The 14,752-nt window shown below is 43.8% G+C and overlaps 1 protein-coding gene across 1 annotated transcript in view; it reads left to right on the plus strand.

Annotated features, from left to right (window-relative positions):
• Positions 1–8,779: 8,779 nt before the first annotated feature.
• Positions 8,780–14,752, plus strand: part of LOC306925201 (oxidative stress-induced growth inhibitor 2-like) — a gene marked incomplete at both ends in the record, with an annotated part of 13,248 nt that continues 7,275 nt past the window's right edge. The window contains one exon of the mRNA XM_079503892.1: positions 8,780–8,788. Within this exon, the coding sequence (XP_079360018.1) occupies positions 8,780–8,788 (9 nt within the window). The remainder of the gene's footprint in view (positions 8,789–14,752) is intronic.

Genomic DNA, 14,752 nt, shown 5'->3' on the forward strand with positions numbered 1-14,752 from the left:
TGATGCTGTATAGTCACTGTTGATATTGATGTGCTGTTATGTTTTGCTTTGCTGTGTCTAGTATTGTACACGTACAACTCTCAGCAGAGTGTGTCTATTGTACATGTACAACTCTCTTCAAGGGAAAAGGCCCGCTCTACTCAGACAGTCTTATAAAGTTTCAGGCGTGTGTTGGGTGCAGATTCAAAGAGAACATATAGAAATTAGAAAATGAATAAAATCCGCACTCAGTCGAGTAAGAGTCTTTGTTTAATAATGAATAACTCCACAGCAGCAGTCATACCAGACAGACAAACGCGTTTCGGCGCGCAGGCCTTCACAAATTTTGACACTGTGTAAAAATTTGTGTCCATTTTGACACTGACGAAGGCCTGCGTGCCGAAACGCGTTTGTCTGTCTGGTATGACTGCTGCTGCGGAGTTATTCATTATTAAACAAAACATTAAACAAAGACTCTTACTCGACTGAGAGTGCGGATTGTATTAATTTTCTACATGTACAACTCTCAGCAGAGTGAAAGGGAAGAGAAATGGCTCTTTCCTCATAAACTGCAGTATTATTATTCATGTGACATCCAGGACCTATTGTCAAAAACACTGGCAATTGTGTTCTGATTAGATTCCACGGATTTATAATAGTTAAATTGTTGCACCCCTTTCAGCATGCCAAAGGGAGAGGAAATGATTACATATCTAAGAGTGCATTCAAACAAAGTTAACTGAACTTGAAACTTTCTTAATGCATTCAAAACGTGTAGTGTATCAAATATTAGCCTGTAATTATCAGTTCAGGACATACATCTAGTCAGTGATCTGCGCTGGCTATTCAGAAGTCTATGTAAACATTACATTGATCTGCGTTACAAAATAAACTATAGTCTGACACAACTGATACAAAACCACAATCCACACAGTCACGTGACAGTGTGCATTTCAACAGATCTTACGTTAGTTTTAGGCTACTATAAAATAGTATAACTTACTTTAGCAGAGAAACAGCAGCAGAGCTCTAGCACAACTTAAGAAGTGCGCTCTCACCATGGCAAGACGTGTTTTCTCTCGCTCGTGCGCGTCTTCTGACTCAAAGTCACGGTTTTTTCCACATTTTCTCTTTCTCCTCCTATGGTGTACGGATTCCTATCTTAATATACCAAGGGGATTACATCGAGGTGAAATGGAGAAAAACAAAACCGCAAAAGAGGATTTTCAACCGGATTCTCACAGCGACTTTTACCTGGTCAGTGACGAAAGCAACGTGAACAATGGAAAGCGTCCTGGACACGGAATATGGGCTATTCAGTCCTTGTTGGCCCGAAGAGACAAGCTCCAGCTTAGCAAAGGGAAGAGATCTTTCTTTCTCATTATTTTGTTACTGTCTGGCGACATTGAAAGTAACCCTGGTCCCGTGAACACACGACAAATGACAAGACTACTCCGGAGTGAACAAGAAACCGGAGAGAACAAAGGAATCCCCATCGACTCAACAACACCAATGCCGACCAGCCAGGCGACGACCAACAACAACAACAACGCCGCTAGCATCATTCCTCACCACCAGCCAACCAGCACACCCATGCTGGATATACACGCTGATGTCCCGGCTGTGAATAATACATTCGCAAGAGCCGAGCGCGTCCCAGACAACAGCAGGCGGAATAATCCTACATCGGCGGCAGTCGAGGCAAAAGACACGGACAACACCACCATCTACAGACGTGAAGAGTCTCCACATCCAACCAAGGGGGACAAAGCGGCTGCTATTTCTGCTGTTTCTCCGGTCGACACCATGGCTCAATCGGCCCCACCAGCGCCCTCAACAAACCTGGACGAGGGACCCCATCCCCCACTCCCGCCACCCCACGACGACCCCCACGCACCCCCCACCCTCCCCCCACGGCACCCCGCGGCTTCTACAGACATCAACAATGGCCCTCCGCTCCCCTATTTCGCCATGGAGGAAATAAGCACCATAGTCGGAGCCAACGGACTTCATATCTTTCACCTGAACGTCAACAGCATTGGTCCCAAAATGGCTGAAATCAGGCATATGTTTCAATGCGGTAAGGCGAACATCATTAGCTTCTCTGAAACCAAACTTGATGAGTCAACCAAAGACCCAGAAGTTGAAATAGAGAACTATTCTTTGATCAGAAACGACAGAAACAGGCATGGTGGTGGCGTGTGTATGTATATTCACAAAGACACTGAATATGTTACTCGTACTGACTTACAGCATGATGAAATTGAAACTGTGTGGGTTGAATTAATTTTCAAAAAAGCTAAATCAGTATTAGTGGGCACCGTCTACAGACCGCCTGACCAACATGGGTTCTATGATATACTTGAGGGGTGCTTAGCTGAGGAGGAATGTGTAGAGAAAATCCTGATTGGCGACTACAATACAGACATGCAACGAAAGGAAGCACCTGTGTATAAGTCATTCAGTAAGTTCTGTGATCTACATAGTGTCAGTCAGCTAATTACCCAACCCACTAGAGTGTGTGATTCTACTCAAACTGTCATTGATCTCATTCTGTCCTCGGACAAATCCAGAATCTCCAAGAAAGGGGTTATTGTATGTGGGCTTAGTGATCATTTTATGATATTCTGTACCCGCAAAATACAAAAACTTAAGACCGGCTGCCACAAAACCGTCATATCAAGGGACCTCAAAACCTACTCTAGTGAGGTCTTTAACCAAGTATTGGAGAGTCTGGATTGGTCCGATGAGCTTAAAAGCACACATGTCGAAGAAGCTTGGCTTGGCTTCAAAACCAAATTTACATCAGTACTGAACAACATGGCTCCTTTGAGAACCACCAGGGGCAAAACCCGCTCGGAACCATGGATGAATTCGGACATACTGGCTGCAATGAAAGCCAGAGACAAAAAATGCTCTGAAGTTCTAAAATGCAAGTCAAAGCTAGCCAAGCGCTTCGACAGTGTTCGCCAAGCTCGTTTGAACAACCTAAATACACAACGAATCAAACTACGAAACAGTGTAACTGCCATGACCAAATCAGCTAAAAGTAACTTCATTAATGATAAAGCTGAGGAAAACAAAAACAATCCTCATGAGCTCTGGAAGCTACTAAACAATCAACTAAGCTATGGTCAGAAACTAAAAACCAGATTTTCGAACATAAACATCAAATCTGACAACACTCTCATCACTGACAACCTTGATGTGGCCAACTACTTGAATATCTTCTTTACAAACATATCAACAACTCTGGTTAACAAACTGCCCTCCCACTCTGGGCTCTTTGGTGTAGAGCACATTACAACCTTCTACAAAAACCTAGGTGTTTGTAAAGACGATTTTAAACTAGTTATGGTAACAACTGATGAGGTAATTAAGAAACTGAGTGCCCTCCAACCCCACAAGGCCACAGGACATGACAACATTCCCTCCAAATTTCTCAGAGACTCAGCCATCTCTATAGCTCCAATCATCACCCACATAGTAAACCTCTCCATCAAACAGGGACAGGTCCCCCAAGATTTCAAACTGGCCAAAGTAACCCCCTTGCACAAGAAAGGGAGTAAATTAGACCCCGGCAACTACCGCCCTATTTCTATTCTTAGTTCCATCTCGAAAGTGATGGAAAAAATAGTCTATGAACAGGTTGAAAAGTATCTTGCCACTAATAAATTATTGTACGAGTTCCAATCTGGCTTCAGAACATCCCACTCCACTGACACATGCCTCCTCTATTTGAGCGACCACATCAAACAAGAGGTGGACGCTGGCAAATACTGCGGCATGGTCATGCTGGACCTCCAAAAGGCTTTTGACACCGTGAACCACTCCATACTGGTTAACAAGCTAAAAGCAATTGGTTTCGATAGCACATCAGTGAGCTGGATGCAATCCTACCTGGAGGGGAGAGAACAGATGGTGGAAGTGAACGGAACACTGTCCCCCCCCCTCCCAGTGAGCTGTGGCGTTCCACAAGGAAGCATACTAGGGCCTCTACTGTTCCTAATATATGTAAACGACATGACTTCAGCCTGTGACTGCAACTTGTTCCTGTTCGCAGATGACTCAGCACTGCTGGTCTCGGACAGGGACAAACTGCAGGTTGAAAATGCCCTCAGCTCTGAACTCGGTAGAATCTGCACCTGGCTCGCTGATAACAAACTATCTTTACACCTGGGAAAAACTGAATCCATTCTCTTTGGCTCTATTAGTAATCTCAACAAGGCAAATGGCTTCTTGGTTAGAGTGGGTGACAATGTTATCACACGTAAAGATGAAATTACCTACCTAGGTTCCATCCTGGAGGCTAATCTTTCCGGTGATAAAATGGCCACCAACGTAATCAAAAAAGTCAACCATAGAACAAGATTCCTCTACAGGATCTCCTCACTGGTCAACAAAAACACCTTGAAGACCTTAACAGGAGCCCTTGTACAGGGTTTCTTTGACTATGCATGCACCTCCTGGTACCACAGCACCTCAAAGGCCCTTAAAACCAGGCTCCAGACTTCCCAAAACAAACTGGTCAGGCTCCTACTTGATCTAGCCCCCCGAACCCACCTCACCCCTGCCCACTTCGACAGGCTGGAATGGCTTAGGGTCGACGACAGAGTACAGCATCTTGCAATGGGTCTGGTCCACAAGATTCGATACACCACCAAGATACCCATGTACCTGTCTAGATACTTCCTTAATGTTAATGAAGTCCACACCCACAACACCAGAGGGAGTGCAACGAACCATGTACAACCCAGATTCGGCACAAACAAGGGACTAAATTCTTTTCGCTCCTATGCCACTAAAATGTGGAACGCCCTACCAACTGTCATTAAGACATGCGAATCCCTTGACTCTTTCAAAACCGCTCTCAAAGGGCACCTACGGACGGCTGCAATTCGAAACTGGCCCCTGTAAAATCGGAATCCCTCAAACACGAACGCAATGACAACACTCCTGTAAAATCGGAATCCCTCAAACACGAACGCAATGACAACACAAGAGACGGTCGCGGCCACACAGCCAACTCAAGGTATGGCCACTGAGCCAACTTGGGGACCCAACGCAAGGACAACACAAGAGATGGTCACGGCCACACAGCCAACTCATGGTACGGCCACGGAGCCGACTTGGGGACCCAACGCAGCTCCTCCAAGGAAAACAAACAATTTAACGGAGCTGAACGTGAATCCCCCCCCCCCGCCCCCCCTTTTTTTCCCCCTCACTGTATATTTTTCTTTTCCCTTTTTACCTCCTTTTTGATGAATTCTTTTTTGATGAATTCCTGTTCTGTCTATAGAAGTGTCTATTTGTACGTCTCTAAATGTTTTGATGATTTGAACATGGTGGACCCTGTTGGAAACAAGTGTAATGCTTAATTGGGTCGTCCACTCACAGTTAACAGCCTTTGTATTGAGTTTGTGCTTGAAATGTACTGTAATTCTGCAAACTGTTAATAAATTCTTCAATCAATCAATCAATCAAACTGTTGTGACTGTGAGCAGTGTTGTTGTTGTTAAGAAGTTTGAGTGACGCCCTGGTTGCTCAAAGCTCTATCTGGGTTGTCCTCTTTGTGTCTTGTGTCTGTGGTTGAAAAGGACAGACTGTCCCTCAAAACGACCAACTGGTTCAAGTTCAACTTTAGCTACAAAACGTCTGTTCGCCTGGAATGGACGGACTCTAGACTGTACTCGAGGCTAGCTTAGCATTTGCGTTAGCTCACAACAAAGCAAACAGTCTTTGATCTTCGCGTGGAAATTCCTCCTGTTTTTGCAAAGACAATCTCAGACACAAAGTTACACAAAGGTTTGTGCTCTAGTGCAAACTTATATTGTAAAAACTTCTCTGTTCGTTCACTCTCTGTTGTTTGTTTGTTTGTCTCTCTACTGGTTCACAGAACGGACGTGGTGGAAGTTTAAACCCGGACGAGAGAGGCAAGGGCACCAGTGACCGGACGTGTCCGTCCCTCTCTCTCATCCGTGTTGCAACACACACTACTCTCTTGAGTTTTTGATTTGATTGATTGATTGAAATATTTATGAACAGTTTGCAGAATTACAGTACATTTCAAGCACAAACTCAATACAAAGACTGTTAACTGTGAGTGGACGACCCAATTAAGCATTACACTTGTTTACAAGAGGGTCCACCAGGCACCATGTTCAATTCATCAAAACATTTAGAGACGTACAAATAGACACTTCTATATAGTCAAAGAACAGAACAGGAATTCATCATAGAGGTAAAAAGGGAAAATAGACGTATACAGTGAGGGGGATTCAGATTTTTACGGGGGCCAGTTTCGAATTGCAGCCGTCCGTAGGTGCCCTTTGAGAGCGGTTTTGAAGGAGTCAAGGGATTTGCATGTCTTAATGACTGTTGGTAGGGCGTTCCACATTTTGGTGGCATAGGAGCGAAAATAATTTAGTCCCTTGTTTGTGCCGAATCTGGGTTGTATATGGTTCGTTGCACTCCCTCTGGTGTTGTGGGTGTGGACTTCGTTAACATTAAGGAAGTATCTAGACAGGTACATGGGTATCTTGGTGGAGTATCGAATATTGTGGACCAGACCCATTGCAAGATGCTGTACTCTGTCGTCGACCCTAAGCCATTCCAGTCTGTCAAAGTGGGCAGGGGTGAGGTGGGTTCGGGGGGTGAGGCCAAGTAGGAGCCTGACCAGTTTGTTTTGGGAAGTCTGGAGCCTAGTTTTAAGGGCCTTTGAGGTGCTGTGGTACCAGGAGGTGCATGCATAGTCAAAGAAGCCTTGTACGAGGGCTCCTGTTAAGGTCTTCAAGGTGTTTTTGTTGAACAGTGAGGAGATCCTGTAAAGGAATCTTGTTCTTTGGTTGACTTTTTTGATTACGTTGGTGGCCATTTTATCACCGGAAAGATTAGCCTCCAGGATGGAACCTAGGTAGGTAATTTCATCTTTACGTGTGATAACATTGTCACCCACTCTAACCAAGAAGCCATTTGCCTTGCTGAGATTACTATTAGATCCAAAGAGAATGGATTCAGTTTTTCCCAGGTGTAAAGATAGTTTGTTATCAGCGAGCCAGGTGCAGATTCTACCGAGTTCAGAGCTGAGGGCATTTTCAACCTGCAGTTTGTTCCTGTCCGAGACCAGCAGTGCCGAGTCATCTGCGAACAGGAACAAGTTGCAGTCACAAGCTGAAGTCATGTCGTTTACATATATTAGGAACAGTAGAGGCCCTAGTATGCTTCCTTGTGGAACGCCACAGCTCACTGGGAGGGGGGGGACAGTGTTCCGTTCACTTCCACCATCTGTTCTCTCCCCTCCAGGTAGGATTGCATCCAGCTCACTGATGTGCTATCGAAACCAATTGCTTTTAGCTTGTTAACCAGTATGGAGTGGATTGAAGTATTATTAACAGATTGCAGAATTACAGTACATTTCAAGCACAACTCAATACAAAAACTGTTAACTGTGAGTGGACGACACCATAAAGCATTAGCTACCACTTGTTTACAAGAGGGTCCACCATGTTCAATTCATCAAAACATTTAGAGACGTACGAATATACACTTCTATAGCCAAAAACAGGAAATCATGATAAAGGAGTGAAAAAAGGGGAAAAAACATATAGGCCTACAGTGAGGGGAAAAAGAGGGTGGGGGGATTCAGATTTTGGTTCAGGCTACGTCGCAAACGCAATTGTATTGAGTTTGTTGCATATTAAACTTTTTCATAGCCTGATAGGCTATAGATCTAGCTTAATTGACTTGCTCTACATCATCAGTGTTGTATACATTGACTATAACCACACCACTAGCATGTCTGAGAGGTCATTTGGACTGTTTTTCTTTTACATTTTGAAGTTTATTATCTTTGCCCATGAAGCTTTCACTATGTTCCCCTTCCATGACCATCATCATCCATCACCATTCTATCATCTCAGACATTTGTGACATCTGAAACATTTTCTAAATATGAATTTAACCACATGCTACTTGTGTCTCATTTTACTTCAGTCATGCTAGTGTTAAACCCTCAATACTTAGTAAACTTCACCTTTGACTCTATATGTAATATAGGCCTATATCTGTTTCAGAGAGGCCTCTCTGAAGTTGATTAAAACCGAGGCAAAATATACTGTAAGTAACTACACTAAGTACACATTTGCTTATAATGCTGTAGTTTGATTACAAATGATGTTCTATGAGTATAATGAGGCAACATTGCTGTCAGTATGAGGCAACATTTCTATGAGTATATGAGGCAACATTTCTGAGTATGAGGCAACATTTCTGAGAGTATGAGGCAACATTTCTGAGAGTATGAGGCAACATTTCTATGAGTATGACTGAGGCAACATTTCTATGAGTATGAGGCAACATTTCTATGAGTATGACTGAGGCAACATTTCTATGAGTATGACTGAGGCAACATTTCTATGAGTAGCCTATATATGAGGCAACATTTCTGAGAGTATACGTATATTAAAAGCAGTAGGAAGTCTTTGATGTTAGAGTCAAATGACAGCACTATACAGGGAGGGTGTACGTGTGACTCTCTCCCTCTCTCTGCAGACATACCTGGGGACCCCTGGTACCCCCCCCCCCCCCCCCCAAGGACCCCTGGGGACCCCCTGCTACCCCCCCAGGACCACTGGGGACCACCTGGTACCCCCCAAGGACCCCTATATGTTGAGAGAAGCACTTTAGTAGTGTAAATAATGACCTTGACTCACTCGAATCAAGGACACAGTGTGACACTCCGGTTTATATATAGAGCTGAATTTGTTATGACTGCTATGCAATAGCATGTTCTAACCACACGATGGTGCTGGTACGTTACTTTTACTAATGCAATTCTCCAGCGATGACTAGTGGTTATCTGGAGAAGAGGGTGAACTCAAATTGCATCCAAACATTTCCAGGTGACCCACATCATAAAGATGATAATTGTATAATAATTGTACTGTACTGTACTGTACTGTACTGTACTGTACAATGGTTCATTCACATACATTGGGAGGTGAAGCGGCGAACAGTCAAAGTCAGCGTCCTTCACTTATCACATTCACACACTGACAGTGGCGAGTTCACACCGACCGACTCATTGGAGGCAATGTGGGGTTCAGTGTCTTGGCCAAGGACACTTCAACATGTAGACAGGAGGAGCCGCGGGATTCGAACCGCTGACCCACGGATCATTGGATGACCTGCTCTACCTCCTGAGCCACAGCTGCCCCCATTTTCCCTGCATCATAGTCAATGCGTTTACTAAACAAACTTTGAACTAAAGACAAACATTAAACCTGTGTATAGGAGGGGCTATAGCGCCCCTCAAAAATAGTACACAAATTTACGTGATCTATTCGTATACTGCGGGAGTCTAGATCTGGTGTAATATACTGTACTTTGAGGCTGGACTTCAAGGCATTCCTGCTCCCATTCATCTCAGTGTCATCTCTTTGTGTACACAAGCAGGTCTCCTATTCTCTGAGGACACCTCAGGTTTAGTTTGATCTAGGTCACATCACAGCGAACACACTGGACTGGGCACCGGAAAACGCTGGGTGTTAATGTAACTGCAGACCTCATCAAACCCTGTACACTAAAGACACTGCCCCCGCTGCCATCCTTAGATCTCCATATATGGAGCTGACTTCATGTTCTTACATGCCATATGTTGATGATCTTACCCCCCCCTCTCCTCATTTCTCCCCCTCTATTTCCCATTCCAAGTACATTTGTCTTATAGGCTACTGTACAGAATGTAACACAAACTCTACTATTCCGAAGCCCCCTCAGGTACATATTTAAACTATTTTCAGCAATGGTATAATAATTGATTTGGTGGGTAGATCTTGCCGAGCTGGTCATTTTGAAAGTAGCTCTCAAGTCAAAAGGTGTGGGCACCCATGGTATAGGGTGTGTAGGATGGGTGACAAATTCCAAATGTACTTTGTCAATGAATTTAGCTTTCTCTCTCCATTCTGTCATAAACTATAGTAAAACCAAACCAAAACAGGGTGGCGGTGGCTCAGGGGGTAGAGTGGCTGGATGGTAACTGCAACATTGCCAGTTCGAACCCGGGCTCCCCCAGAGTTGGTGTCGAAGTGTCCTTGCACTATATATTTCTAAAACTATGAAACATTTCAAAGATTTATTTTCAGGCAAACATGTCCACCGTAAGATGAACCTAAATAGGTTTGAATGGGGTTTCTAGGTGTAAGTATGTAGGACAAGTAGCATGCCAAAGTTTGTGTAATTGCCATTGAGAATGCATTGGGCGTTTAAGTTAAATAACTGAGAAACTACAAATCATTTCATAGTAAAAAGTTCCAGCATGTGTATCCACAGTAAGCTGATTTATAAAATGTGTGAATGGAGTTTCTAGGTGATTGAGCCCCATTATAAATGTCTCAAATTTGAAAGCACTATATATTTCTAAAACTATGAAACATTTCAAAGATTCCATTTCAGGCAAACATGTCCACCGTAAGATGAACCTAAATAGGTTTGAATGGGGTTTCTATAGGTTTAAGTATGTAGGACTAGTAGCATGCCAAAGTTTGTGCTATTGCCATTGAGAATGCATTGGGCGTTTAAGTTAAATAACTCAGAAACTACAAATCATTTCAAAGTAAAAAGTTCCAGCATGTGTCTCCACAGTAAGCTGAATTATAAAATGTGTGAATAGAGTTTCTAGGTGAAAGTGATTTTTTTACGTGCCATAGAGCTGCCATTGAGCCCCATTATACATTTATCAAATTTGAAAGCACTATATTTGTAAAACTATGAAACATTTCAAAGATTCCTTTTCAGGCAAACATGTCCACCGTAAGATGAACCTAAATAGGTTTGAATGGGGTTTCTAGGTGCAAGTATACGTAGGACTAGTAGCATGCCGAAGTTTGTGATATTACCATTGAGAATGCATTGGGCGTTTAAGTTAAATAACTGAGAAACTACAAATCATTTCAAAGTAAAAAGTTCCAGCATTTGTCTTCACAGTAAGCTGAATTATAAAATGTGTGAATGGAGTTTCTAGGTGAAAGTGATTTTTTGACGTGCCATAGAGCTGCCATTGAGCCCCATTATACATTATCAAATTTTAAAGCACTATATTTCTAAAACTATGAAACATTTCAAAGATTCCTTTTCAGGCAAACATGTCCACCGTAAGATGAACCTAAATAGGTTTGAATGGGGTTTCTAGGTGCAAGTATGTAGGACTAGTAGCATGCCAAAGTTTGTGATATTGCCATTGAGAATGCATTGGGCGTTTAAGTTAAATAACTGAGAAACTACAAATCATTTCATAGTAAAAAGTTCCAGCATGTGTCTCCACAGTAAGCTGAATTATAAAATGTGTGAATGGAGTTTCTAGGTGAAAGTGATTTTTTTGACGTGCCATAGAGCTGCCATTGAGCCCCATTATAGATTTCTCAAATTTGAAAGCACTATATATTTCTAAAACTATGAAACATTTTACAGATTCCATTTCAGGCAAACATGTCCACCGTAAGATGAACCTAAATAGGTTTGAATGGGGTGCCTGAAAAGGAATCTTTGAAATGTTTCATAGTTTTAGAAATATAGTGCTTTCAAATTTGATAAATGTATAATGGGGCTCAATGGCAGCTCTATGGCACGTCAAAAAATCACTTTCACCTAGAAACTCTATTCACACATTTTATAATTCAGCTTACTGTGAAGACACATGCTGGAACTTTTTACTTTTAAATGATTTGTAGTTTCGGAGTTACTGAAAAAATAAGTGTACCATTGCTGAAAATAGTTTAAATATATAATGTAGGCCTACCTGGGGGGGCTTTGGAATAGAAATTATGACAGGCAGTTTCTGCTGTCTCCTAGTCCTACATACTTACACTATAGAAACCCCATTCAAACCTATTTAGGTTTATCTTACGGTGGACATGTTTGCCTGAAAAGAAATCTTTGAAATGTTTCATAGTTTTAGAAATATAGTGCTTTCAAATTTAAGAAATTCACAATGGGGCTCAATGGCAGATATTGGCACGTCAAAAAAGCACTTTCACCTAGAAACTCCATTCACACATTTTATAATTCAGCTTACTGTGGAGACACATGCTGGAACTTTTTACTTTTAAATGATTCGTAGTTTCAGGTAGGTAGGCCTACATTATATATTTAAACTATTTTCAGCAATGGTACACTTATTTTTTCAGTGGGTAGATCTTGAGCTGGTCATTTTGAAAGTAGATCTCACGTCATAAATGTGTGGGCACCCCTGGTGTACACTGTACAAATTTAAAAAAAAAAGAAAAAAACGTTTTTTTTTTTTCTTCAGAAGGGCACATTGCCAAAAGGGCAGGGGGTGCTCTAGCACCCCTAGTGTCTATCTGTGCACGCCACTTTAGACATAGTAGTGGAAGTAGTAGTATAGGCCTATTTGTTGTTGTTATGTGGAGAACAGCTCCAGTAGCAGCAGACTGGAGCAGTAGGAGGATGCTGTGATCATCATCAGCTCCACTAGGAGCAGTAGGAGGATGCTGTGATCATCATCAGCTCCTCTAGGAGCAGTAGGAGGATGCAGTGATCATCATCAGCTCCACTAGGAGCAGTGGGAGGATGCAGTGATCATCATCATCAGCTCCTCTAGGAGCAGTAGGAGGATGCAGTGATCATCATCAGCTCCTCTAGGAGCAGACTGGAGCAGTAGGAGGATGCTGTGATCATCATCAGCTCCTTTAGGAGCAGTAGGAGGATGCAGTGATCATCATCAGCTCCACTAGGAGCAGACTGGAGCATAGGAGGATGCTGTGATCATCATCAGCTCCACTAGGAGCAGTAGGAGGATGCAGTGATCATCATCAGCTCCTCTAGGAGCAGACTGGAGCAGTAGGAGGATGCAGTGATCATCATCAGCTCCTCTAGGAGCAGACTGGAGCAGTAGGAGGATGCAGTGATCATCATCAGCTCCTCTAGGAGCAGTAGGAGGATGCAGTGATCATCATCAGCTCCTCTAGGAGCAGTAGGAGGATGCAGTGATCATCATCAGCTCCACTAGGAGCAGTAGGAGGATGCAGTGATCATCATCAGCTCCTCTAGGAGCAGTAGGAGGATGCAGTGATCATCATCAGCTCCTCTAGGAGCAGTAGGAGGATGCAGTGATCATCATCAGCTCCTATAGGAGCAGTAGGAGGATGCAGTGATCATCATCAGCTCCTCTAGGAGCAGTAGGAGGATGCAGTGATCATCATCAGCTCCACTAGGAGCAGTAGGAGGATGCAGTGATCATCATCAGCTCCTCTAGGAGCAGTAGGAGGATGCAGTGATCATCATCAGCTCCTCTAGGAGCAGTAGGAGGATGCAGTGATCATCATCAGCTCCTATAGGAGCAGTAGGAGGATGCAGTGATCATCATCAGCTCCTCTAGGAGCAGTAGGAGGATGCAGTGATCATCATCAGCTCCTCTAGGAGCAGTAGGAGGATGCAGTGATCATCATCAGCTCCACTAGGAGCAGTAGGAGGATGCAGTGATCATCATCAGCTCATCTAGGAGCAGTAGGAGGATGCAGTGATCATCATCAGCTCCTCTAGGAGCAGTAGGAGGATGCAGTGATCATCATCAGCTCCACTAGGAGCAGTAGGAGGATGCAGTGATCATCATCAGCTCCTCTAGGAGCAGTAGGAGGATGCAGTGATCATCATCAGCTCCTCTAGGAGCAGTAGGAGGATGCAGTGATCATCATCAGCTCCACTAGGAGCAGTAGGAGGATGCTGTGATCATCATCAGCTCCTCTAGGAGCAGTAGGAGGATGCTGTGATCATCATCAGCTCCTCTAGGAGCAGTAGGAGGATGCAGTGATCATCATCATCTCCACTAGGAGCAATAGGAGGATGCAGTGATCATCATCAGCTCCACTAGGAGCAGTAGGAGGATGCAGTGATCATCATCAGCTCCTCTAGGAGCAGTAGGAGGATGCAGTGATCATCATCAGCTCCTATAGGAGCAGTAGGAGGATGCTGTGATCATCATCAGCTCCACTAGGAGCAGACTGGAGCAGTAGGAGGATGCTGTCATCATCATCAGCTCCACTAGGAGCAGTAGGAGGATGCAGTGATCATCATCAGCTCCTCTAGGAGCAGTAGGAGGATGCTGTGATCATCATCAGCTCCACTAGGAGCAGTAGGAGGATGCAGTGATCATCATCAGCTCCTCTAGGAGCAGTAGGAGGATGCTGTGATCATCATCAGCTCCACTAGGAGCAGACTGGAGCAGTAGGAGGATGCAGTGATCATCATCAGCTCCTCTAGGAGCAGTAGGAGGATGCAGTGATCATCATCAGCTAGCAGTAGGAGGATGCAGTGATCATCATCAGCTCCTCTAGGAGCAGTAGGAGGATGCAGTGATCATCATCAGCTCCTCTAGGAGCAGTAGGAGGATGCTGTGATCATCATCAGCTCCACTAGGAGCAGACTGGAGCAGTAGGAGGATGCTGTGATCATCATCATCTCCCTCCCAGGCCGTCTATAGTCTCTCCCCTAGTATGCTGCTCATCTCATCATGCTCAATGCAATGCCTGATGGACAGGACGGTGTATAGCGCGAGACAAGCGCCATGTGACACCCCCCCCTCTGTCTGTCTGTCTGTCTGTCTGTCTGTCTGTCTGTTCTCTCTCTCTCTCTCTCTCTCTCCCCCCTCCCTCCCTCTCTCTCTCTATCTCCCTCTAATTTACAGAGGAAAATAAATCTGCCCTTAATCTGACATATAATCACAGACACCCTATCATATATATTAGCCTATGAAGTTTTT

The sequence above is a fragment of the Electrona antarctica genome (assembly GCF_951216825.1).
Source record: "Electrona antarctica genome assembly, chromosome: 6".
Taxonomy (NCBI): domain Eukaryota; kingdom Metazoa; phylum Chordata; class Actinopteri; order Myctophiformes; family Myctophidae; genus Electrona; species Electrona antarctica.